At 47.3% G+C, this 25,394-nt stretch overlaps 1 protein-coding gene across 6 annotated transcripts in view; it reads left to right on the forward strand.

Annotated features, from left to right (window-relative positions):
- The window catches only part of RERE (arginine-glutamic acid dipeptide repeats), a 275,789-nt gene that overhangs the window by 159,835 nt on the left and 90,560 nt on the right, over positions 1–25,394 (forward strand). For 5 of the 6 annotated variants that reach the window (XM_087702075.1, XM_087702078.1, XM_087702077.1 and 2 more), the window contains exons 5-9: positions 1,521–1,617; positions 2,309–2,413; positions 18,279–18,327; positions 19,175–19,299; positions 21,502–21,601. In XM_087702075.1, coding sequence (XP_087558201.1) covers positions 1,521–1,617; positions 2,309–2,413; positions 18,279–18,327; positions 19,175–19,299; positions 21,502–21,601 — 476 coding nt within the window. Of the gene's footprint in view, positions 1–1,520; positions 1,618–2,308; positions 2,414–6,420; positions 6,843–18,278; positions 18,328–19,174; positions 19,300–21,501; positions 21,602–25,394 lie in introns of those variants that run through there. The other variant, XM_087702080.1, reaches the window with a different exon arrangement.

A 25,394-nucleotide genomic window follows, 5' to 3' on the forward strand; every position in this document is an offset into this window, starting at 1 on the left:
CTACAGAGGAATGACGGAGTCTTGTCCTCTCCACCTCCGTAACTGCCTGGTTTGGCTCTGCAACCCAACAAGACAGACACGGACTTCAACAGATAATCAGAACTGCAGAAAAAACAATGGCTGCCAACCTGCCTTCCATTGAGGACCTGGACACTGCAGGAGTCAAAAAGAGGGCTGTGAAAATATCTCCAGACCCCCCACATCCTGGACGGAAATTGTTTCAACTCCTACCCTCAAAATGACACTATAGGGCACTGCACACCAAGACAACTAGACACAAGGACAGTTCCCCCACCCCCACAATCCCATCACTCTGCTAAACAAATAATTCCCTCACCACTGTCAAACCATTCACTAAGGCTGCACTACTATTACTATTAGTCTTCTCATCGTTCCTATCCCCCATCTCCTCCCACTTATGACTGCAGGACTGTAACTGTGTTGCTTGTATTATTATGATTTATATTGATATTGTTTCCTAGGATGATTTGATTGCTTATTTGTATCCTATGACTATCATTAAGTGTTGTACCTTATGATTCTTGACGAATATATCTTTTCTTTAGGTACACTGAGAGCATCTGCACCAAAGACAAATTGTGTCCAGTCACACTTGGCCAATAATGAATTCTATTCCATTCCATTCTATTCTAATTTTCCTATTCTAAATTCTATTCAATTCAATTCTATTGTTATTCTATTCTAATTTCCATTCTAATTTCTCTATTCTATTCTAATCTATACTATTCTAATTTTCCTATTCTAAATTCTATTCTATTCTATACTATTCTAATTTTCCTATTCTAAATTCTATTCTATTCTAATTTCCATTCTAATTTCCCTATTCTAAATTCTATTATATTCTATTCTATACTATTTTAATTTTCCTATTCTAAATTCTACTCTATTTCCCTATTCTAAATTCTATTCCATTCTATTCTATACTATTTTAATTTTCCTATTCTAAATTTTATTCTATTTCCCTATTCTAAATTCTATTCAATGCTATTGTATTCTATTCTAATTTCCATTCCAATTTCCCTATTCTCTATTCTATTCTATACTATTCTATTCTAATTTCCCTATTCTAAATTCTATTCAATTCTATTGTATTCTCTTCTAATTTCCATTCTAATTTCCCTATTCTAAATTCTATTCTATTCTGTACTATTTTAATTTTCCTATTCTAAATTCTATTCTATTTCCCTATTCTAAATTCTATTCCATTCTATTCTATACTATTTTAATTTTCCTATTCTAAATTCTATTCAATGCTATTGTATTCTATTCTAATTTCTATTCTAATTTCCCTGTTCTATTCCATCTATCCTATATTCCGTTCCATTCCATTCTATTCTCTCTAGATCCAAAGCAGTATCTTCTCCATGCAGAGCATAGCCCTGGCCTCCCCTTTAACTTCTAACCATGATAACTGGCTTTTTGAGGGACTCCAGAGGAACCTTACTAGAAGTGGGCTGACTGCTAGAGGCACCCCTAACGATGTGGCTTTCTTTCCACAGATTCTGGGCGTGAGCTGGTTATCATGGACCCAGTGATCAAGAACAGAGAGCTTTTCATTTCGGACTATGTTGACACTTACCACGCTGCTGCCCTCAGGTGTGTAGCTAAAAACCCAACCCAGAGGTTATTTTAATAGATTAAAGGAGTTGGAAGGGACCTTGGAGGTCTTCTAGTCCAGCCCCCTGCTCAGGCAGGAAGCCCTATGCCATTTCAGAGAAATGGTTTGCAATGGGCTTGAAGTGATCCCATTAACTACGAAGAAAGCTTTCAGGAACTGGGCCTGGCTAGTCTAGTGAAGAGAAGGACCAGGGGTGACATGATGGCAGTCTCCCAATATTTGAGGGGCTGCCACAAAGAAGAAGGGAGTCCAACTACTCTCCGAAGCACCTGAAGCCCAGACAGATGCTTCGAACAAGGAGAGATTCAACCTGGAAATGAGGAGAAACTTCCAGGCAGTGAGAACTATCAACCAATGGAAGTTGTGGGAGCTTCATCCCTGGAAGTTTTCAAGAAGGGACCGGACTGCCACCTGTCAGAAAAATGGTGTAGGGTCTCCTGCTTGGGCGGGGGGTTGGACTAGATGACCTACGAGGTCCCTTCCAACTCTATTAAATCTAATCTAAACGAGTCTTTCATTAAAATTCTTCCTTTATATATAAGATTCAGTATCTCTCTCAGAGAGAAGTTTTTTGTTTTTTTTAACGTGGGACCAGTATTGTGGGTTTGTTCTCTGTTAAGTTAGCCGTGATTCACTTACTCTGATGTTCCCTTCCCCTCTCCTTTGCAGGGGCAAATGTAACATCTCTCATTTCTCCGACATCTTTGCTGCGAGAGAGTTCAAAGCCCGAATGGACTCATTTTTCTATATCCTGGGCTACAATCCAGAGACAAGGTGAGCAGCTTTTTACTTCATTCATTGAGAAATAATTCAGCTGCCTACAAGAGACCATTAGTCTGTGTTAAGGGAGAGGGAAGACATCCAGGCAGGTATGCTAAACTCCCAGGAAATGCCGAGTATGAATTCCCAAAGGTATGGTTTGGAACAACACTGGTGTTTTAAGTTCAGATTTAAACTTGTCCTGCTGTGGAGATCAGTGTGTATGTGTGTGTGTATATATAAGAAACTAATTAAATACAAATACAAAAGGAGAAACGCCGTTTGAAAAGGGAACAGCAACAGGGATTAAAAACATTCGGAGGTCACAAGGAAGCCACAGAAAGAATTGCAAATGAAACAACCAGTGTGGTGGTTTTTTTTGGTGTGGGGGGGAGAGGGGGTGGGAAAAGTCTTTGTTGAGAAGGTCCATTCTGTGAGAGACTTTGGAAAGGGAGCTACCACTAAAAAGGCCCTGACTCTATTTGTTGCTAGTCGATAACCTGGCGTTGCCTGGGTATTTATTTATAGGGGAGAAATGTCCAGACCAAATGTAATTTCTAATGTTGGATTTCCCCCCTTAGCAGAGGGAGCCCCCTGGTGGAGTACTGTGAAGCTGTTACCAGGGCAATTCCACTGCGGCGTACAGTAGAAGCCATTTTACTTCCTTGTGACCTTCAAACGTTTTTAATCCCTGTTGCTGCTCCCTTTTCAAACGGTGTTTCTCCTTTTGTATTTATATTTAATTAGTTTGTCAAACATGTACAAGATAGCAGGTATAAGTATGAAGATGGACATGAATGAAATAAATGAATACAAATAAATGGGAATGGTAGAACAGGGACAGTAGGCACACCAGTGTGCTTATGTGCGCCCCCTTTTTACGGACCTCTTAGGAGTGGAGGGGAGGTCCACGGTAGACAGCTTGAGGTAGAGGTTTTGGGGGTTTGAGGATGTAACAATGGAGTCCGGGCATTGACCACTGTGTGGCTGAAGTTGTATATTTTCTGCATTTGAATTTGGAGCGGTTTACCTTGAGTTTGTAACTATTGTGTTATTGTGGCTGAAGCTGAAGTAGTTGTTGACAGGCAGGACATTCTAGTAGACAATTTTGTGTACTAGGCTTAAGTCAGACCGCAGGCAGCGCAATTCCAAGTTGTCCAAACTCACAATTTCGAGCCTGGTGGCATAAGGGATTCTGTTGTGAACAGAGGAGCAGAGGACTCTTCTCGTGAAATACCTCTGGACTCCCTCGATTGTGTTAATGTCCGATATACAGTGTGGATTCCAGGCAGGCGAGTTGTATTCAAGGATTGGTCTGGCAAAGATTTCGTATGCCCTAGTTAGCAGTACAATGTTACCGCAAAAATCTTCTCCTCCTCCTTATTTTGTTTGGCTTCTGAATTACCATCTTAACACGCGGCATGATTTGTGGTCTGCAACGGTTTTAATTTGCTGGGGGGAAAAAATAGCTTGCAGCTTGAAGTAATGGTCCGAAAAATTTTTTGGTGGGGATTTCAGAATTGTGAGTGTGAGGCCCCTCGTGACTCGTTGCAAGCTCATCGAACCGCCTGGGCACCCGATCAGGATTGCAACGGCCATGTTGGCAGAGAAACATTTATGTATTTGTCAGATTTATACAGCCGTCTGTCTCACTCTCCTGGTGGTGTAAAGCAGGTAGTCCTCAACTTGCAACCGTTTCGCTTAGTGACTGCTCAAAGTTACGCCAGCCCTGAAAAAAAGTGACCTGGGACCATTTTTCACACAATTCCCCGTGATCACGCCATCAAAATTCAGACAACCAACTCACGCTTACAACAGTTTGCAGCAGTGGTGGGCTCCGGATCCTGTTCCAACCAGTACGGTTGGAATGGGCCCGGCAGCATCCACATGCACACGTGCAGCACGCGCCTGCGTCTTACCACCTCCACAAGCCTCCAGCTGCTCAGCAGTGCAGAGTGCAGGCATTGTACACGCCGTACGCAGAAGCGCTGAACCCTTAAAAGCTCGGGTGGGCGGGCCCCCTGGATCACCATACTGGAACGATATCCGCTGCTCTGGGCAGGCTCCGCTACGCCGGTACTGGGGCGTACCGCCTGCAACCCTCCACTGGTTTGCAGCATGCTGCCGTGATTCCTCCTTTGGCGACCTTCTGACGATATTCCTCCCCAACCTCCTCGCGGTGCGAATGGGCTGCTGGCGGCCATGACATCAAGGATGGGGAGCAGCCTGGCTGCCTCAGTGTTGCTGAAGGACGGCTCCCACTACCCCAAGTTGTAAGGCAGCAACATCTGGAGGGTTGCAGGAGCTTAACCTTTCCGTATAAAAGGGAACAGCTGGGGCAGGGGAAGGGGTGGCAGTCATGCTGGGGAAGTTACCAGAACCACCAGGAGGGTCACTGCAGAAGGGGGCAAAGTGCCAGCCCTTCAAGGTAGGCCAACTCAAGAAACAGAACTCACCCAGATCCCAGGAATGCCATTTTATTGTTGGAGGTGCTGGAATAGAATCACAGAGGAGGCCCTGTGTGTCTCTGATCTCCCTGATAGGGTGTAATTCAAAAGGGGGGGGGTTGATTTTGTCTCTGGATTGGGTAACAGTCACTATCAATGCTCCGCTCGGTCCTTTTCGTAACATCAGTTTATTTTCCTTGACCTCAATCTTTATTCTCACAAGTCCATATTTGACTCGGCCTAGCACCCCTCCCTTTCCTTCCATCCTTCCTTACATACATACATAAATTCATCCTCCTCCCTCCCTCCCTATCTATCTATATCCATAAACCCATCTTCCTTCCTCCCTCCCTCCCTCTCTCTCTTCCTTCCTTCCTTCTGTCATGGCTGCATCTCTCCTATCCAAACATCATGAGCTGACAGTGGAACAGTTCTTTCCTTCCTTCCATCCAATCTATCCACTCCCTTCCTCCCTCCCTCCCTCCCCCCTATATTCAAACTCTCCTTCCTTTCTTTCTTTCCTTCCTTCTACTCATCCTCCTTCCTTCTTTCCTTCCTTCCTTCCTTCCTTCCTTCCTTCCAATCTATCCACTCCCTTTCTATCTTCCTTCCTCCCTCCCTCCCCCTTATCTATTCAACCTCTCCTTCCTTCTTTCCTTCCTTCCTTCCAATCTATCTATCCACTCCCTTTCTACCTTCCTCCCTCCCTCCCTCCCCCTTATCTATTCATCCTCTCCTTCCTTCCTTCCTTCCTTCCTTCCTTCCTTCCTCACTCAGTCACTCTTTCCCTCCCTCCCTCCGTCCCTCACTGAAACTGATTTCTTAGTGATCACACCTTGGCTTCCGTTGCCCTGTTGCTCCCTGCTCCCTGTTGTCCCCCTCCCTCTGCCCTCCCATTTCCCCCCCTCTGCCCCCCATCCCCTCCAGAGGGAGCACCATTGGTCCCGGCCCAACCTGAGTACCAGGCTCTCCCCCTCGGAATCTTCCCCAGATGTGACTGTGTATTGAAACCTCATAATCCATTGGCCATTGCTCTGGTTGTGCCACAAAGCTGGATTCTTGGGGGGGGGGGGGAGAGCTTCTGAACATGTTGGATTTCAACAGCTCCCCCACCTTTAGGGAATCAGCCCATCCGGAGGCCACCCTGCTGGGGACCTGTGAGCGGCTGCCCTTGATGGAAAAGCAAGATCTGGGCTGGCCTTCTATTTATAACTTGACTTTTGCATCTGGGCCCCTCTGGCGGAAGGGGTCTCCCTCCCTCCCTCCCTCCCAGAGAGGAATTGCAAGATAGCGGCATGCGTGTGTATGTGTGTGTGAGAGAGAAAGAGAGATTCCCTCCCCCTGCAGCCTGTCTTCCCCTCCAGGGAGGCTGCATGAACCCCCCCCCCACCTCTGGAAGGAGCCAGAGCTTCCTCCCCGAAAACGTTGCCCGTCTGAAACTCCCCTGCCAAGGCCCCACTTCCCTGCACACTAGCTTGCTAGGCGGAGAAGCAGCAGCAGCAGCCGTCGTCGGCTGCGCTTGTGCTGGGCTGGTGGCGCAGCCCTCCCCGCGCGCGTCTGTTGGCGGTGCTTTATTTACGGAAACAGGAGAGAGAGGGGGGGGTCACAGCACATGCTCAGTGCTGTCAGTCTTAAGGGCGAAGTTTCTGCGTCCTGCGTGCGGTGCTGAGGTCACCCGCACAAGCTCGGGCGAAAGCTCTCCCCCGGTCTTACCTCTCGGACTGCATGGGCCTCCATTTTGATTAGTTAGCTGGGGAGGAGGGGGGGGGAGAGAGAAAGCAGGCCGACTCTCTCCTCCCCCCCTCCCTCCTTCTGCTTCTTCTTTTCCTGGGTGTTGTTTTTTTTTTATTTTTTTGCCCCCCCCACACACACATTCCTCCTTCTCCTCCCCTCCTTTGCCGGAGCTACAGAAAGGCAAGGTCAGGTAGCATCGCTGCAGCTCCCGCTCATCCGGCCGAAGCTGTCACTGTCATGGATGACCTGTTCGGCCCCTTCAGGTAGGCAGAAGATGGGAAGGAGGGAGGGGGGGGCTGGCCCGGGAGGAGGGATTGGTGGAGAGTGGTTTCTCCCCTGGTTGCATGTCCAAGAACGGGAATTTGACAACTGCCAACGTGCCCGGCAGCTCCCTCCAGCCTGTCTGTCCCCTTCCCCTCCTTTTCCTCCTGCAAGGGGGCTGGAGTCAGCCCCCCCGAGCCCACCTGCTCTGTCCCGGTTGCAAGGGCTGGCAGGAGTGGGGGGGCCCATCTGAGAGGGGGAGGGAGGAGGGCCGTAAGCGCCGTCGCCATTGGCTGCCATGCGAGAGGGACGGGACGATTCTGACAGCCAGCCGGCCTGCTTGCTTAGCTGGCTTGCCTGGACGGGCTGGGACTCAGGAATGGAAAGGGGGAGCTTGAGGGGAGTCTTCTCCATCCACCCACCACCCCCACCCCGCACACACACCTCCCCCGAGCAGGGAGGGGGGGAAGGATGCTGCTTGATGGCTAAGGCCCCCCATTTTGGAGGGGGAGATGCGACATCTCTCCAGATTGGCTGCTCTGGGAGCGCATCCATCGGGAAGAACTTTCCATGGGGCGGAGGAAGTCGCACCTTGCCTGCAGGGATGTGGGTGCATGCCTCCCCTTTCAGGGAAAGTGGGCATGGATCCCCACTCAGCTAAGGGGGAGCATCCACACTTCCTGCAACCACAGGATGAAGCATATTTTTTTCATGAATACAGCAGCCTTTCTGTAGAGGCGGAAGTCCGATCGTGATGTGAGGAGCCTGGTCACAATAAGGTCCTGCATTCACGCTCCCCCTCCCCCGCGGGGACCACCAGGCAGGGCAAATCCAGCTGTTGCAAATGGAGAGAGAGAAAGAATTGGGGGGAAGTCCTCACGAGATCTCCCAGCCGCCCCGAGATGAGTAGCACCTCTCTTAAGAGCGGCCAGATTGTACTGTGGGGGTATTGAAATGGGTGGCTTTGAGGGGGTCTGCGTGGAGTTGGGCATACTGGGGCAGCTAACGAAAACCAAATGACTAGTCCTCAAGGCGAAACTTTTAAAGTGAGGGAATAGCCTTGACCAGTTACAGGTTAGGACTTTAGAATAGCAACGTGCTGTGTCCCCACTCCTTGCTCCTCTTAAATTCTTTACCCATCTACCGTGACGCATCTTATATTGAGATATCCATTACTTTTTTTTGCAATTTTTGGGAGATGTGCATGTTTCTGTATGTGTTTGGGGCGGGGGGGGGAAGAGAAAGATGCAGAGAGAGAGAAAGACAGAGACAGAGAAAGACAGGGAGAGAGAGAAAGACAGAGCGAAAGAGAGAGAAAGACAGAGAGAGAAAGACAGAGCGAAAGACAGAGAGAAAGAAAGAGACACACAATGACAGAGAGAGAAAGACAGAAAGAGAGAGAAAGACAGAGAAAGAGAAAGGAAGAGAGAGAAAGACACAGAGAGAAAGAGAAAAAAGAAAGAGGGAAAGAAAGAGAAAGACAGAGAAAGAGACACACAATGACAGAGAGAAAGAGAGAGAGAGAGGGGGAGAGAGAGATTGCATTCTTTCAAAGGCTCATTTCTTTTTGCTGAGGATTTTAGCTGTTAGCTGGATAATCCAGACAGTCACAAGCCCCGTCAAGGTCCATAGTGTGTATTTGTGGAAGAGATTCTGACACTTGTTCCTTTCCACTTTCCCCCATTTTCTGCCACCGTTTTTCCTGCATTCGGGGGGATTACTTCATTTTAGGATTGTTACCACCCTGTGATTTGCTTTGCTTTGGAGAGGACTGTGGGACCTTCCACCATAGTGGTTCCTCTCCTCAAGCCATAGATTTAGCAAACGTGGGAACTCAGGAAATGCCACTTGGAACCATTTTGCCCTGGCATCCCTTTGCCCCCTCTCCCCACCCCACCCCCTTTTCCGGCATCGTTCAGATAAAGTCGGTCACATCCCGAGAACGGGCAATACGAGAGAAGCTTTCAGAAAAGGCAGGATTTTTATCTCGAAGGACACCTGCCATCCAGAAAAGACCAAAAAATCAGATTGAAGGATTTCTTTTTCCCTCCTTTCTGTTTAATTTTGTTTCGTAACTCTATTTTGGGAGCTAAGTGTCGGTCTATTTGCGTTGCAGTAGAAATTAAAAATTCACCCGCGCTATCCCGAAAGCAAAATCCGTGGCTTCCAACTGTGGTTGAGAAGCGAATCCGGACAAATTATTGGCTCAAATTATTCCAATTTTGCAGAAGATCAAATGTTGGTCTCTTCTTCCCCCCCCCTCCCAAAAAAGGGGGTTCAGAAAGACCAATAATTATCTGTACTGACGAGCAATGATTTTTTCCAATTTAGAGACTGCTTGTGGTTCCTAATTTGGATAAGTATTTGTTTCATTTTATAATTTAAATACCTATAATGTTTAGTGTGAAGAGGCAAGGTTGAGTCATTTCCAACAATCTTACCCTGAAAAACGCCGGCCAAAAATATGTTTAGTTTCATCCTTGCGCATTAAACACTGAGGACAGTTTTCATCCATATTGGATGGATATGTCGTATTTCATCCATATTGACGCGAGAGGAAAACCCAAATGAATTCCTGAATGTTTTGAGAGGGAGTCCCATTCAGATTCCCCTGGGAATCTCTCACCGTCCGATGTCTGGATCTGTTTAGCTCACCGAAATCCTGCTGAGGATACAACGTGCCTCCCCTTTGCTTGGCTGGTTTCATCACAACTACCATAATTCCCCGAAAATTAGCCTACCAGGGCCTTATTTTCTTTTGACCCCCGAAATAAGCGTTTGGCCTTATTTTCGGGGAGGTCCTATTATTTTTGAGGTGCAGGAGTCGGCGAGCGAGATCACCTCACAGCTGCTGCTGTGTTGCAATGTTTTCGGGGAGGGCTTATTTTCAAGGGAGGGCTTATTTTAGCACATGCACTCAAAAGCCCAATCGGGCTTATTATCCGGGGAGGTCTTATTTTCAGAGTGTCTCCTGTATCAGTTAGGAAAGAAATGGAAAGACACAGAGCGAGTGGGGGGCAGTGGTATCGGCCTCAGTTCCTCCTTCTGTAAAATGGGGAAGGGGAGAGCAGAACGGCCCCATGGGTTCAAAGGCAGCCTGGATGTGTGTGTGGAGGGGGGGAATTTGTGCATCCTTAAAATTGTGCGTCCATCGTTTAGTCTCTGGGAGCATTCAAGCACTGGAAGCCCCCACCCCACCCACCCCCCAAAAATGAGGGTCTCGCCTGATTCAGAGGATTCCCATCATCTCAGGGTTACAATGGAAGCATCAGGCTTTGATGCTGGTTTGGCCTCCCCCCCAAGATTTAAAAAGGGGGCTGCAAGCTTTCCGGGCCTTGTGCAGCTCCGGACTTAATGGACCCTTCTGTGAAATGGGTCCAATAGGGCCAAGCCACCAGGGCAAGGAGTGGAGTGAAACGCACCTTCTCCCTGCTTCCAAAGATTCGTGTGTTTCTTGATCTGGTTAGCCATTGGGGATCTAAGCTTGCTACCCTCCCTCCCCATTAATCCCCTCCCTAAAGAGCAATTCCCTCCGGGTGGAGCGCCCCCTTCCTCTTCACCCCCCCCACCATGTCCCGGTGGGAGGGGGAGGCGCCTTTCTCCCCCCCCCAATCCTTTTTGATATTCCTTTGCAGTCCAGCCCGTCCAGCCCCCGTTGTTATTTGATAGGCGACAACGTTGCCATAGCAACAGGTTCCCCCCTCCCTCCTTCCAAAGGAGGGGGAACATCTTGTCATTATATTTCATCCGCTGCGGCTGGAGAAAAGGGCTGAAATATTAAGTTGGGGGTTGCCATGGCGACCACTTTTGTGGCATCGCGGGTTTTTTTTTGCCTTTGGTGTCGGATTTCGCACCCCGCACCCACTCTTCCGCCGAACACCACCCCCCTCTTCTTTTCCCTCTTTTTTTTTCCTCCCTGCATCCTTTCCAGCCCCCTCCTCAATGTCCCCCCCCCGCCCCATGGAATAAATAAATAAATAAATAAATAAATAAATCCTGTGCTTTTCTCTACGATAGACCACCCAAATACTGTATGTATGTATGTATGTATGTATGTATGTATGTATGTATGTATGTATGTATGTATGTAAGTCTCTTTCACAATTTTTAAAAATTTTACATTAAAAAAATGCCTCTTTGGTTTTATCTTTATTTCTTCTCCCCCCCCCCCCCCTTTCCTCTAGTGGGAAAAATGGGTTTTCTAGGCTGGGGAAGCCATTCGAAATAGTTTGTTGTCGTTGTGGTTTTCAAATCCCTTTGAAACTGACCCAGGTGAGAAATCGGCGAAATTTAAATTAAAACAAAATTGTACATTTTTGCCGGTAGCTCTCCCCCCCCCCTTTTTCTTGGCTGATGGCAGCTGGCTGGTGAGCTGTGAGTTCAAAATCACAGCTGGCTAACTCTTAATGTGACTCAGATCTAGCCTCTTTCCCGCATGGACCCCGTTACTCAAGGCCGACCGATCCGTCTGGGGATCAGATCATGGCTAAAAGATGCTGCCCGCTACCACAATCTCCCCTACCCCCACCTGTTTTCCTCTTCCACCGTTCGTGCCAGGAAAAAAAACTACAATAAGGGTAACACATACTTGGTTTTACGTATCCTGACAGCAGCTAGGATCTTATATATGCACAGCATTGGGATTATTACAACACGGGGGCTATTCTGCCATTGGTTAAAGGACAGATATTGAGGTTAGAGGTCTATGCGAGAAAGAAAAACGGAAGAGCAAATATTTGGATGGTTGCACAAGCGATACTATAGTGGAAGATAGTATATGTTGTAAAAGATGATTGATATTATTGCCTATTTGTTTATATATACAGTACATGATTATAATGACGATGGTGATATTTGTATGTTCACGCCGTGGACACCTAGAGAACGCACTGCTCAACATAGAAATGGCATGTATGATATAAGAGCATAAACAATATTTCAGGGGTGAAAAAAAACCATCTATCTGCTAGGTAAGTCCTTGGCACCCACCAAGAAAAGTCAAAATCAGAATGAAGGATTTCTTCTTTTTAGAGAAAAAAAAGATTTGGCTAATTTCGATCGCAGTTTTGTTTCGTAATCCCATTTGTGGGGCTATTTGCGTTGCAGGGAAATTAAAATTTCAAAATTCCAAAGAAGTAAATTTGGAGAGATATTTGTGTGTGTGTGTGTGAGACTGCCTTTTATCAATAGCAATAGCAGTTAGACTTATATACCGCTTCATAGGGCTTTCAGCCCTCTCTAAGCGGTTTACAGAGTCAGCATATTGCCCCCACAGTCTGGGTCCTCATTTCACCCACCTCGGAAGGATGGAAGGCTGAGTCAACCCTGAGCCGGTGAGATTTGAACCGCTGAACTGCAGATAGCAGTCAGCTGAAGTGGCCTGCAGTACTGCACCCTAACCACTGCGCCACCTCGGCTCTTCTGTTTTACTCTGGAAGCTCCATAGAAACTGTTCCTCGCCTGCGGATTTTTCCCAGCCTGCTTCTGAAGTCGTCTTTGAAAGTTTGGGGTAGATGTCTTTCATTTTATTTATTTCCATCCCACCTTTGTACAAATAACTCAAGGCGGTGAACATAGCTAATGCGCGGGCAGGGGGGGGGGGAATCCTTGGTGCTCTCTGAGCTTTCTTGCTGACGTTTCATTACCCAACTATGTGACATTATCAGTTGCTACTAAAGAGTGGGGTTTGCTTTCAGTTTATGTTCTGGTGAGCTGCCCGTCGGTGTTGGTGGAGATAGTCTTCAGAGATTCTTTAAATTTGGTGATGGCTCTTTGGCAGTTTCTTGAGTGCGGTATTGTTTACTTGATTGTGGTCCGAAGTTAACCTTGATTAACTTTAGTTAATCAAGGTTTAAGTCTTTAAGATGATGTTGGATAGCCATTTGTCTGAAACGGTGTAGGGTTTCCTGCCTAGGGAGGGGGTTGGACTAGAAGACCTCCAAGGTCCCTTCCAACTCTGCTATTGTATTGTAACTGGCTGTTCTGGCAGGCCTGGGGCTGTTGAGTTGTCCAGCCCCATCCTAAGTTGTGAATGTTGTGGACTTTTAATGTTGTTTTGTTTCTGTATGTCTTCCCCTTCCCTTTTTTACTTGTAAGCCGCCCTGAGTCTTTCGAGAGTGGGCGGCATACAAACAAATTAAATAAATAATAAACAAACAAACAAACAAACAAACAAACAAACTAGGCCTGTGATGGGGAACTTAAGGCACAGGTGGCACACAGAGCCCTCTCTGGGTGGGCACACCGGCTGTCGCCCCAGCCCAGCTCCACCGCGCATGCACATGCGTGCCTCCTGCTGGCCAGCTGATCTTTGGGTCCTTGCCATGCATAAGTGGGGGACAGGACACCTGCAATACACTTGCTGTTCTCTTTCCTTGCTATTTTTCCTTCCTGTGTGCCTTCCCCACGATGCCCTCTCCTCCACCTCCAGACCCATCCAACTCTCTACCTTTCTTTCTGCCCCCAGACATATTGGGACTACATCTCCCAGCATTCCCAGCCTGACAAATGTGGCAGCAGCAGGCATTTGAGGACACACTGTAAAATTAGCCTGCCTCTCCTCTTCACGCATTTCGCCCCCCCCAAAAAAATTTGGGGTACTTCTAAAACTTTTGAGAAGCAGATGTGACCCACATCTGGGCACATCCTTAATGGCAGGAAAAGTTACAGGCAGTCCTCAACTTAACGGCCACACTTGAGCCCACCGAAATTTATGGTGTTCAAGGGAGAAATTTGTTAAGTGAGCTTTTCCCCATTTTACGACTTTTCTTGCCACGGTTGTTAAGTGAATCACGGCAGTGGTTAAATTAGTAACAGGGTTGTTAAGGGAATCTGGCTTCCCCACTGACTTTGCATGTCAGAAGGTCGCGTGGCCTTGGGACACTACAACCGTCATAAAGAGGAGCCAGTTGTCAAGCATTCGAATGTAAACCATGTGACCACGGGGATGCTGCCCCCGTCATAAACTTTGAAAAATGGACATCAGTCCCATTTTTCAGTTCCATTGTAACTTCAAAACATCGCTAAGCAAAGTGTCGTAAGTCAAGGACTACCTGTATTTTCCAGTTCCATCAACAGGGACCTTTAGAGTGGTGCGGTGCCCTAGAGGTGGAGCTCTCGCCTCGCAATCGAGAGGCTGTGAGTTCAATCCTAGGTAGAGGCAGATATTTCTCTCTCTCTCTGGGTACAGTGAGAATATATCTCCCAAACAAAACTCCGCATTGGCAACAGGGAAAGGCATCCAGCCACTAAACACTCTGCTAGCTCCATTCAGTTGCCCAGACTCCACCCCACAAAGGGATTATGGGGTTGTTAAATGATGATGATGATGATGATGATGATGATGAAGATGATGAACAGGGGCCTTTCCCCCCTCCCTCCCACCAAAATTCCCACTCCCCCCCCCCGCCTTGTGTCTCTTGCATATCCAACGTCCTATTTCTCTTTGGAGCACATCACATTTTGCTTTCACTTCTTAGCCCGGGGTTACATCTACGAGAAAGTTTGTGCTAAAAAAATTGCAACATATGACAACATAAATGCTCGGTTGCGCCGATCTCGGTTTCTGGGCTCCATTCCCTCCTCCGATCTGAGCTTGCCAAACCGACAAAAAAATCCAACAGGCTTTTTCCGGTCCCTGCGAAGAAGATCACAAGGAAGAAGAGTGTGTGTGTTTCCTTTTTGTTGTGTGGTTGGTTGTTGTTGCTTTTTCCCCCCCCTTGCTTGCTCTTGTCGTGAGAGGCTTTCCTGGGCAGGGAGCTATTGTCCCCCAAATGTGTCGGAAGAAAAGACCGAAGCTCGTGCGGCTTGTTTTTCCTCACGGTGGAAAAAAAATACAGCCGGACTGGAAGAAAAGACGACATACACCCAGCTTTGCCTGCCTTGCGGGAACATCGATTTCTATTCTTGCGGGGGTTTCCCCCCCCCCCCCCCATTTCTTTACATAACAATCCGGCTTTTCACTTTCTTGCCTCGCCACGAACTCCGGAGAGAGAGAAAGAGAGAGAAAAAGAGAGGAACATAAGACTCCGGAGCGCACACGGCTGCCAACCTTTTTCCATTTTGAAAGCAATTGGGCACAGCCAGGGACCCTCAAGTGCATCGCATGGCACAAGCAACCTTGAAGAGGGAAGGGATGGCCGGTTTTGTTTTGGTTTTTCAAAATTCAAGGTGGATCTGATGCTAAGCCGACACAGGTGCAGTCGGAATACGTTGGCCGGCCTTCGGTTAGAATGGAATGGGAATGGGAATGGGAATGGGAATAGGATAGGATAGAAATGGAATGGAATAGGAATGGAATAGAAAATAGAAAAGAAAATAGAAAAGAAATAGGATAGGAAAGAATAGAATAGAAAAGAAAATATGGAATAGGATACAATAGAATAGAATAGAATAGAAAATATGGAATAGAATAGAATAAATATGGAATAGGATAGAATAAATATGGAATAGAATAGAAAATATGGAATAGAATAGAAAATATGGAATAGAATACAATAGAATAGAATAGAAAATATGGAATAGAATAGAAAATATGGAATAGAATACAATAGAATATAATAGAAAATATGGAATAGAATAGAATAAACAGAGTGGGAAGGGACCTTGGAGGTCTTCTAGTCCAACCCCCTGCTTAGGCAGGAAACCCTATACCGTTTCAGACAAATGGATATCCAACATCTTCTTAAAAACTACCAGTGTTGGAGCATTCACAACTTCTGGAGGCAAGTTGTTCCACTGGTTAATTGTTCTCATTGTCAGGAAATTTCTCTTCAGTTCTAAGTTGTTTCTCTCCTTGGTTAGTTTCCATCCATTTTGCTTCTTGTCCTGCCTTCAGATGCTTTGGAGAATAGCTTGACTCCCTCTTCTTTGGGGCAGCCCCTGAGATATTGGAAGACTGCTATCATGTCTCCCCTAGTCCTTTTTTTCATTAAACTAGACATACCCAATTCCTGCAATCGTTCTTCCTATGTTTTAGCCTCCAGTCCCCTAATCCTCTTTGTTGCTCTTCTCTGCACTCTTTCTAGAGTCTCCACATCTTTTTTACATCATGGTGACCAAAACTGAAATACCGTATTTTTCGGAGTATAAGACGCTCCGAAGTATAAGACGCACCTAGATTTTGGGGAGGAAAACAAGGGAAAAATATCTGCCTCAGCAATTTGCCTCCTTGCAACAAATAGCACAGACAATATACACTGTTTGTAGTGTTATATTTCAGATTATACTTGTACAGATGCTGTTAAAATTGATGTGCTTTCTGGAAGTATAGTTATTCTCTGCTATTTAAAGGAATAGCACTTTTTAAAGCAATAGCACGGGGCCTCTTCAGATCAAGCATTTATTTTAAAAGGTTCTTCATTTTGTTAAGTTGTCTAGAATAATAATAATAAAGCAGTCTTTAAAAAAATAAGTCTAATAATTTGAACATTCTATAGGCATTTGTAGTTGTTGACTTACCTCCTTGCAGCAAACAGCCTGATTAGCACAAGAAAAAAAAATCTGCCTCCCAGCAATTTGCCAAGTGGAGCAAACAGCAAGTTTCACTTTCAATTTCTCCCGATCATCAGCTGTTTCAGGCTGCAGGGATTGTTATGGCCTATTGAAGCCTCAGCAAGCCCTCATTTGCTGCAAAAAGATAAATTGTGGGGAGGCAGAGGCCAAAGGGATGGGGCCTGTGGGTGGGTCTACATTCAGTGTATAAGACGCACCCCAATTTTCACCCTCTTTTAGGGGGGGAAAGGCGCGTCTTATACTCTGTATAATACGGTAAGTTGGCCAGCCATCCTCTACATCAGGGTGTCAAACTCAAGGCCCAGGAAACGGATCCGGTCCAGGGGTGTACTTCAATCTGGCCTGAACTAAAAGGAACGGATATGTAGGTTCGCACTCTTGCCAAACTCGGAAACTCTGCCTAGCCCAGGCGAGGCTGGAGCCGCAGAAGACTTGAGGTCCACCTACCCGAGGCCTCTTCATCCTACATGACGGCTTCAAACAATGACAGTACCCGGTCCTTTCTATGATTTCCAACCAGGTTTACCAGCCCATCAAAACGGGGTCAGTCTCCCACCCCGTGCCCACTTTTCTCCCAGGGTCCCGCAAATTCCCCAATTACACTGTTTTGGTGGGAACCATATCCCCCATTCTTGGTTGCATCCACCCCAAACTTCCTTTTCCACGTAAACAGGGCAGATAAAAATCTATGTTTTTTTTTTAAAAAAAATTAAATCGGATTTTTATTTTTATCAAATTTATTTCCATAAAATGGATGGGGGAAAAAAATCTATCTCAAGACAGTTTTCTATTTAAGATTCATTAATAATTTAGTTCGTTCAGCATGAAATGGAGCTTAGTGATGTAGCACGAGGCTGTTATTTTCTGCAATATTTACATCTTTTGGTAAACAGTGAATCCAAGCCCTGCAAACTGAGATAACATGCACTGCATTGGATGCATTCACACAGCTTCACGGGAGAGATGACAGTGGCTCTTTAAAGATTAGGATTTAAACCGAGTTGATTTAAATCAGGCCTTTTTCTTAGTGATTGAAACCGATGTGATTTAAATCAAATTCTTTACCTTTCCTTCCCTCTTCCTTTCCTTTCCTTCCCCTTCCCCTTGCCTTTCCTTTTCTTCCTTTCCTTTTCTTCCCTGTTCTTCCTTCCCTTCCCTCTTCCTCCTTTCCTTTCCTTCCCTTTCTTTCCTTTCCATTCCTTTTTCCTCCTTTCCTTTCCTTCCCTTTCTTTCCTTTCCATTCCTTTTTCCTCCTTTCCTTTCCTTCCCCTTCCCTTTCCTTCCCTCTTCTTCCCTTCCCTTCCCTTCCCTCTTCTTCCTTCCCTTCCCTCTTCCTCCTTTCCTTCCCTCAACTTCCTTTCCTTTCCTCTTCTTTTTTTCCTTTTCTTCCCTCTTCTTCCTTTCCTTCCCTTTCCTTCCTTTCCATTCCTTCTTCCTCCTTTCCTTCCCCTTCCCCTTGCCTTTCCTCTTCTTCCTTACCTTTTCTTCCCTGTTCTTCCTTCCCTCCCTCTTCCTCCTTCCCTTCCCTTCTCTCTTCTTCCTCTCCTCCCCTCCCCTTCCCCCTTCCCTTCCTGAATGTTAAAATCCAAAGATCACATGCTGTTCCCCATCACCTCCTAGCCAGCACATGACCACCAAAAGCTCCTCCGTTGCACTGTGGTGAGCCCACTCTAAACGTAACCCAACTTTCTGTGCCTTTCGAGAACTGTTGGCGCCTCCTGTTCCAGTGACATGCAGCAGAAGGGGGATTCGTTTGAGTGCTGCGCATGAGGCATCTCTGCCATTCCTCCAGCAACGCAATTCCTGTGTGGGTAGGGGCTGCTGGGAGTTGTAGTCAGTTGAGGGCTGCAGCTTTCCTCGTTCTCTTGTACTCGTGGCCCAGTCCAGTCGATCTGTCTTAACCCTTCTGTGTCTTTAACTTGCAGGAGGCTGAACAGCACCCAAGGAGAAATCCGGGTTGGGCCCAGCCATCAGGTAAGGTTGCCCCCAGCATCGCCTCACTGTGCAGTTTGATTTTTCCAAAAAAAGCCATTCCACAAACAAAGTTTGAAGAATTGGTGTTGCTTACATCCTGTTTTGACCGAGGCTTCCCAAGAGCACGAAGCAAACTCCTTGTCCCAACAAAAAACTCCTTTATTAATTTACTATGAATTCCGCTCATTCACACTCAGATAAGTTTTCAAGGGAGGATTTACAGTCACAGACCTCATCTGGCTTGGAGAGCTGCCAGGCCGATATTTGCAGAACTTGGCAAGGCGTCTTGGAGAATCACGAACCAATTAAGCTAACTAATGGCCTCCTGCAAACTCCACTCCCCTGTCGCTCCTCTTTTATTTCCCTCTGGGAGGGGCCATTCATCGTCCACTTGTGGCCTTACTCCCTTGTTCTTTAGCTGTTTCCTTCCTCTGGCAACTCTGCGCATGCGCACACTGGGAACAGGCTCCAGCTGTTCTTCTGCCTCACTGATGTCTGAAGGCAGCTGATAATTGTCATACGACTCTCTCCCACTCTCTGCCTCCAATGCAGAGCCTTCCCCAGAACCCAGGACCTGCCCATGTTCCTCCCCAACCTCCTCAATGTTCGAATCTGCTGCCAGCTCCACTGGCGGGCCACAACTGTGTGTTTGGATGTCCTGCTTGGTTGTGTGAAGCCTGTTCCTCTCCCAACAGGGCACCAAGCCGCTTTTCTTTACATTTCAAGACTTTCTCAACTTGAAAGGTTTGCTTTAACCTCCGCTTTTTAAAAGTTCGCCTCAAGTGCCCGTGCGAAGGGATGTGACGGGGGGACGTTTCTCTGATTTTATCTTCCCTCTTCTTTCCAGGCCAAGCTCCCCGAGCTGCAGCCCTTCCCTTCCGGAGATGGAGACGCGGTGACGCGTCACGAAGAGCTGGTCTGGATGCCCGGAGTGAACGATTGTGATCTACTCATGTACCTACGGGCAGCCAGGTAATAATTACTTTCGGAAATTGGCCCGCCCAGGACCTCAGGGAAACCTCAAATTGCCTCTGAGAAAGAGACGTCCCTTGCTTGGCACATCTGCGCATGAATGCACCTCAAAAGCAACTGAGCTTCCTTCAGATTAGGGAGGAAGCTTGGAAAGCCGGGGTGCGTTTTTTTGGGAAGAGAGGTGGGCTGCACTGGGGTGTCCCACGAGGCCGGGGTTTTTTCCCCCCCTTTTTGATTCGTTCTGAAAGTGGGCTCTGTCCTAGCAATAGAGCTTAGACTTATATGCAGCTTCGCAGGGCTTGACTGCCCCCTCTAAGCGGTTTACAGAGTCAGCCTCTTGCCCCACAAAATCTGGGTCCCCGTTTTACCCACCTCGGAAGGACAGAAGGCTGAGTCGACCTTGAGCCACTCGGTCAGGATCGAACTGCTGGCAGTGGGCAGTGTCAGCCTGCAATACCGTATTCTAACTGGAGGGAGGGAGAGAGGGAAGGAAGGAAGTGAAAATAGCAATAGCCTCTTGCCCCCAACAATCTGGGTTCTCGTTTTACCCACCTCGGAAGGACAGAAGGCTGAGTCGATCTTGAGCTTGTCAGGATCGAACTGCTGGCTGTGGGCGGAGTTAGGCTGCAATACTGCATTTTAACCACTGGGAGGGAGGGAAGGAAAGAAGAAAGATAGCAATAGAACGTAGACTTATATATCACTTCACAATGCTTTACAGCCCACTCAAAGCAGTTTGCAGAGTCAGCCTTTTGCCCCCGACAATCTGGGTCTTCGTTTTACCCACCTCGGAAGGACAGAAGGCTGAGTCAACTTTGAGCCAATTGGTCAGGGTCGAAGTCCTGGCAATGGGCAGAGTTAGCCTGCAATAATGCATTCTAACCACTGGGAGGGGTGGGCGGGAAGGAGGCAAGGAAGGAGGAAGAAAAAATAACAATAGCAGTTAGACCTGTATGCTGCTTCACAGCCCTCTCTAAGCGGTTTACAGAGTCAGCCTCTTGCCCCCAACAATCTGAGTCCTCATTTTACTGACCACGGAAGGCCGAGTCAACCTTGAGCCAGTCGGTTAGGATCAAACTGCTGGCATTGGGCAGAGTTAGCCTGCGACACTGCATTCTTTTTTTTTTTTAATAAAAATCTTTTTATTTTTATTACATAGACAACACATACACACAATGAAAAAACACAAAAAAAACCCCACAAAAAAACCATCATCACATACAGCATGTCGTTTGGTTACAGGTGTTTTAACATTTATCATTCTTATACGTTTATTATTTCATTTAATAGGTTATAATATACAGTTTGACTTGCTTTGTTTACCATACCTGCAACACAGCATTCTAACCACAAGGGAGGGAGGGAGGGAAGGAAGGAAGATAGCAATAGCCCTTAGACTTATATACCACTTCACAGTGCTTTTACAGCCCTCTCTAAGCGGTTTACAGAGTTAGCCTCTTTCCTCCAACAATCCGTCCTCGTTTTACCGACCTCAGAAGGACGGAAGGCTAAGTCAACCTTGAGCCGGTCAGGATCGAACTGCTGGCAGTGGGCAGAATTAGCCTGCCATACAGGCAGTCCTCGAGCTACAACTGCAATTGAGCCCAAAATTTATGTCACTAAGTGAAACATTCATTAAGTGGCGGTTTGCCCCATTTTACGACTGTTCTGTGCCATGGTTGTTAAGTGAATCACTGCCATTGTTCAATGAGTAACCCGACGGTTAGGTGAATCTGGCTCCCCCATTGACTTTGCTCATCAGAGGGTCGCAAAAGGGGATGACATGACCGTGGGACACAGCCGTGGTCGTAAGTATGAACTAGTTGCCAAGCATCTGAATTTTGATCACTGAATGGTCACTAAATGAACTGTTGTAAATCGAGGACCACCTGTGCTGCATTCTAACCACTGCGCCACCACTAGAGGGACTCTCAGCTTGCAACAGTTCATACAGATTCCCTTAACTGTGGCAAAAGGGTCATAAAAACGGGGCATGACAATGAACCGCTGCCTCGCTCAGCGACTGAATTTCTCTTCTCCGTTGCGGCCATAAATCAAGGATTACCTCTAATCCCTGTTTTAAGTTGAGGGCTTAGCCCGATGGGAAAAAAATTACCCGTCAATATCGTTTTGGCTCTGCTCGCTTCACCTCGAAGACGGTCGCCGCCTGTTAAAATCCAATTTTCTTTTTGGCCCTTGAAGGAGCATGGCGGCTTTCGCAGGGATGTGCGACGGCGGCTCAACGGAAGACGGCTGCGTGGCGGCTTCCCGGGATGACACCACTCTCAACGCTCTCAACACAGTAAGAAGTCAACTTCCGCCTTTCCAGAAATAAACGTTTGAGCAATTCTAACCGAGTGCCTCACATCCCATCCCAGATTCTTCTTTGCAGCATTTTAATCGGCCGGTCCCTGTTATTGCGTGGGAACAAGAAGCCACTGACTTCTCTCGGGAAGTGAAATGGGAATTGAATTACTTGAGTGCATGTTGGATTATCCCCTCTTAGGTGGTGCATTTCCCCCCTTAGGAATACAATTATAAGATACTAATAAGAGAAGCAGAGGTGGCTTCCTACCAGTTCGCACCAGTTCGATAGAACCGGTTCGTCAAATCTACCGAACCGGTTAGAAGAGGTTCCACCAGTGGACCCGGAAAGCAGGCCACACCTACAGAAGAGGTTCCAAAAAAATTTGAAACCCACCACTGACACACACACACACACGCACACACACACACACGCACACAGACAGACAGACTCACACAGAGAAAAAGAAAGAGAAAGAAAAAAAGAAAGAAAGAAAAAAAGAAAGAAAAAGTGAGAGAGATGAAAGGAAAAAAGGAAAAAGGGACAGAGAGACAAAAGGAAGGAGAGAGAGAGAGAGGAGAGAGAACACATGGCCGGCAAGCCACTCCCACCAGGTGACATGGCTGGCAAGCCACTCCCACAAAGGAGGCCACACCCACAGAGTAGGTTCGAAAAAATTTTGAAACCCACCACTGAAGAGAAGGTAGTAGAAACAATGAGAAGGATAATAGCAATCCAGCCAAACCACATGGAACAAATGTCTTTATTAGGGGCTAAGGTCCGTGACTGTGTCTTAACGCCGGTGCCTTTCATTTTTTTTCATCCTCCTTTCCCTCCCTTTTCTGAAACCACCACAAGAGACAGATGAGATATATTTCTCAGTTGCTCTTGGAGAGGAGCTGATGCTTTATATATATATATATAAAGCATAAAGCATATATATATATATATAAAGCATCAGCTCCTCTCCAAGAGCAACTGAGAAATATATCTCATATATATATATATATGCTTTTGGTTTTGCCGGGAGCCCAAATTGGCTGGTAAAAACCTGGTTTTTTTTTCAAGAGATCCGTCCTGGTCTGGTTTCCAATGGGCAGGTGGGAATATCGTCTGGTGGCGCGGAGGGGCGGGTGGATGTTTAGAAATGATAATGGGGGGGGGGGGAATGTACACGCTCTTATGATGCCTTATTATGGAAATACAATAAACTTCAGAGGAGCCCTTCCCGTAAATCATTCCTGACAAAGTTCTTTCCCAGGGTTTTATTTATGTAATAACAGGGTGCTGTAACCCTCCGCGTGATTTATTGTTAATTACACCCAAAAGGCCTGGAGAGAATAAGGCTGGCTTTTTTCTTTCCCCCTTTTGCTGAGCAGCATTTATATTAGTTGGTGGAACATTTCCTCTGTTTCCCTTAACCACGAGGCTGCTATATTTCCTTCCTGCCCTCCTCTCCCTTCCGCCCCTCCATTTATTTCTCTCTCCATTTATCCTTCCTTCCTCCTCCTCCCTCTTTTTCCTTCCTCCCTTCCCTTCCCCTCCATTTATTCTTCTCTCCTTCCTTCCTTCCTCCATCCTCCCTCTTTTTCCTTCCTTCTTTTCTCCTCCCTCTTTTTCCTTCCTTCCCCCATTCCCTTCCCCTCCATTTATTCTTCTCCTTCCTCCCTTCCCATCTCTTTCCCTCCATTTATTCTTCTCCTCCCTTCCTTCCTCCTCCTCCCTCTTTTTCCTTCTTCCCTCCCTTCCTTCCCTTCTCCATTTATTCTTCTCTCCCTTCCTCACTCCTCCTCCTTTTTTCCTTCCTTCCTTCCTCCCTCCCTCCCTCCATTCCTTCCTTCCCTTCTCCATTTATTCTTCTCTCCTTCCTTCCTCACTTCTCCGTCTTTTTCCTTCCTTCCTTCCTTCCTTCCTTCCCTCCCCTTCTCCTCCATTTATTCTTCTCTCCCTTCCTTGCTCCTCCTCCCTCTTTTTCCTTCCTTCCTCCCTCCCTCCCTTCCTTCACCCCTCATCCATTTATTCTTCTCTCCTTCCTTCCTCCTCCCTCTTTTTCCTAACTCCCCCTCCCTCCCTTCCTTCCCTTCTCCATTTATTCTTTCCTTCCTTTCTCCTCCTCCCTCTTTTTCCTTCCTTCCTTCTTCCTTCCTTCCTTCCTTTATCTTCTTCACCTCCCCACTGCCCCCCTTCCCATTAAAACATCTGCAGATATTTGAAGAGACAGGCAGAGCTCTTAAGTGTTCCCCTCCAAGATATCAAAGGCCAGAAAATTCAGGCCCGGCTTGGCTTTAATAGTGTTATATAAAAGTCCTGATTCCTGACAATTCCTCGCTGGAAGATTTCTCTTCTTTTTTTCCTTTTCAACTATATTTTTTAATGCGCGGGGTGGGGGTGGGGAAGAAAGCTGAAAGATCCTTCAGCGGAAAAACAGCTTCTGCCTTTAATATCTTGCAGCCCTTGTAAATCCATGCCTTAATTAAAATTCGCAGGCACTAAGCCGGCGTTTGATAGCAGCGCCTCTAATTTTCCCGTAGAACGAGCCCTCGCGTTGCGGCTTCTGATGCCCTTGATGGTCGCAATTGAAACGCACACCGCTTTTAGTCTCCCAAGATCCAAAGGGTGAAGTTGAGTGCCTGGCTCAAATTTGCAGGGAGGTGGGGGCGGAAAAAGCCATTATTGTCATGACGGAGATGCAGCCTTTGGAGGATTGTGTTAAAAAGTGGTACCATGTTTCCCTGAAAATACGACATGTCCTCATAATACAGCCATGCCACATTTTTCTGGTGGGCAAAAATATAACCCCCCCCTCCCATATATAAGCCCCCTGGACAACCCCCCCCCCCACCTCCGCCAGGCACAGTGCCGCTCACCAACCTAGCAGTATCCTGAAGGTGCCAAGCTGCGGGAACCTGGGGGGAGGCAAAGGTGATTGCGTTGCTTGCCGCCTTCGGGATACCGCTAAGTTGGTGAGCAGCCCTGTGCCCAGCTGAAGAGGGGGGTTGCCAGGCGGCTGCTCGTGAGCGTGGTCGTTTCATGGCTGTTGTGTTGCGCTGCTGTGACAGCGCAACACAGTCATTGGCCCATGAGGTTGTGCCCGGCTCTTTGGGAGCCCGCTCGCAAGAGAGCAGCCGCCCGGCAACCCCAAAACAATAAACCCTCCCCCCATAATAAAGCCCAAGCCATATTTTGTAGGTAAAAAGAAAATAAGACCCTGCCGTATTTTCGGGGAAACACGGTATTTTATAGCTTTTCCTAGCCCCGTGATGGCGAATCTGTGGCACGCCTGCCATAGAGCCCTCTCTGCCGGCACACCAGCCGTCGCCACAGCTCAGCTCCACCGCGCCTGCATATGCGCCGCCTGCCAGCCAGCTGGTTTTCAAGTCTCTGCTGCGCATGTGTAGGGGGTGGGGCAGTGCGGGGGGTCACACACATGCACGGGGCAAGCGCAGAAAGGTCACATGTGCTTGGGGGGTCACACGATGCACGGGGGTCAGGGCGCACACGGGGATCATGGAGACATTCACAGAGGTGGGGGCACCACGGGTCTTGCATGCATGCGCAGGGGGCGTCACATGTGTATTGCATTAGGGGGTGAGGGGGAAAAAGGGGGAGAGGGGAAAAACAACACACACACACCCCTTTCAAGACCCCTTAGCAGGGGTGGGTTCTGGCCTGCTTTACTCCCGGTTTGTTCGTGCGCGTACTTTGCACGCCTGCACACTTCAATTAAAATTGTTTTGCACTCATGCGGAACTCAAAAAACAAGATGGCAGTGGCGGCAACAAGGGAACTG

The sequence above is a fragment of the Thamnophis sirtalis genome, unplaced genomic scaffold (assembly GCF_051295495.1).
Source record: "Thamnophis sirtalis isolate CommonGarterSnake01/CBP01778 unplaced genomic scaffold, rThaSir2_p1.2 scaffold_15, whole genome shotgun sequence".
NCBI classification, from domain to species: domain Eukaryota; kingdom Metazoa; phylum Chordata; class Lepidosauria; order Squamata; family Natricidae; genus Thamnophis; species Thamnophis sirtalis.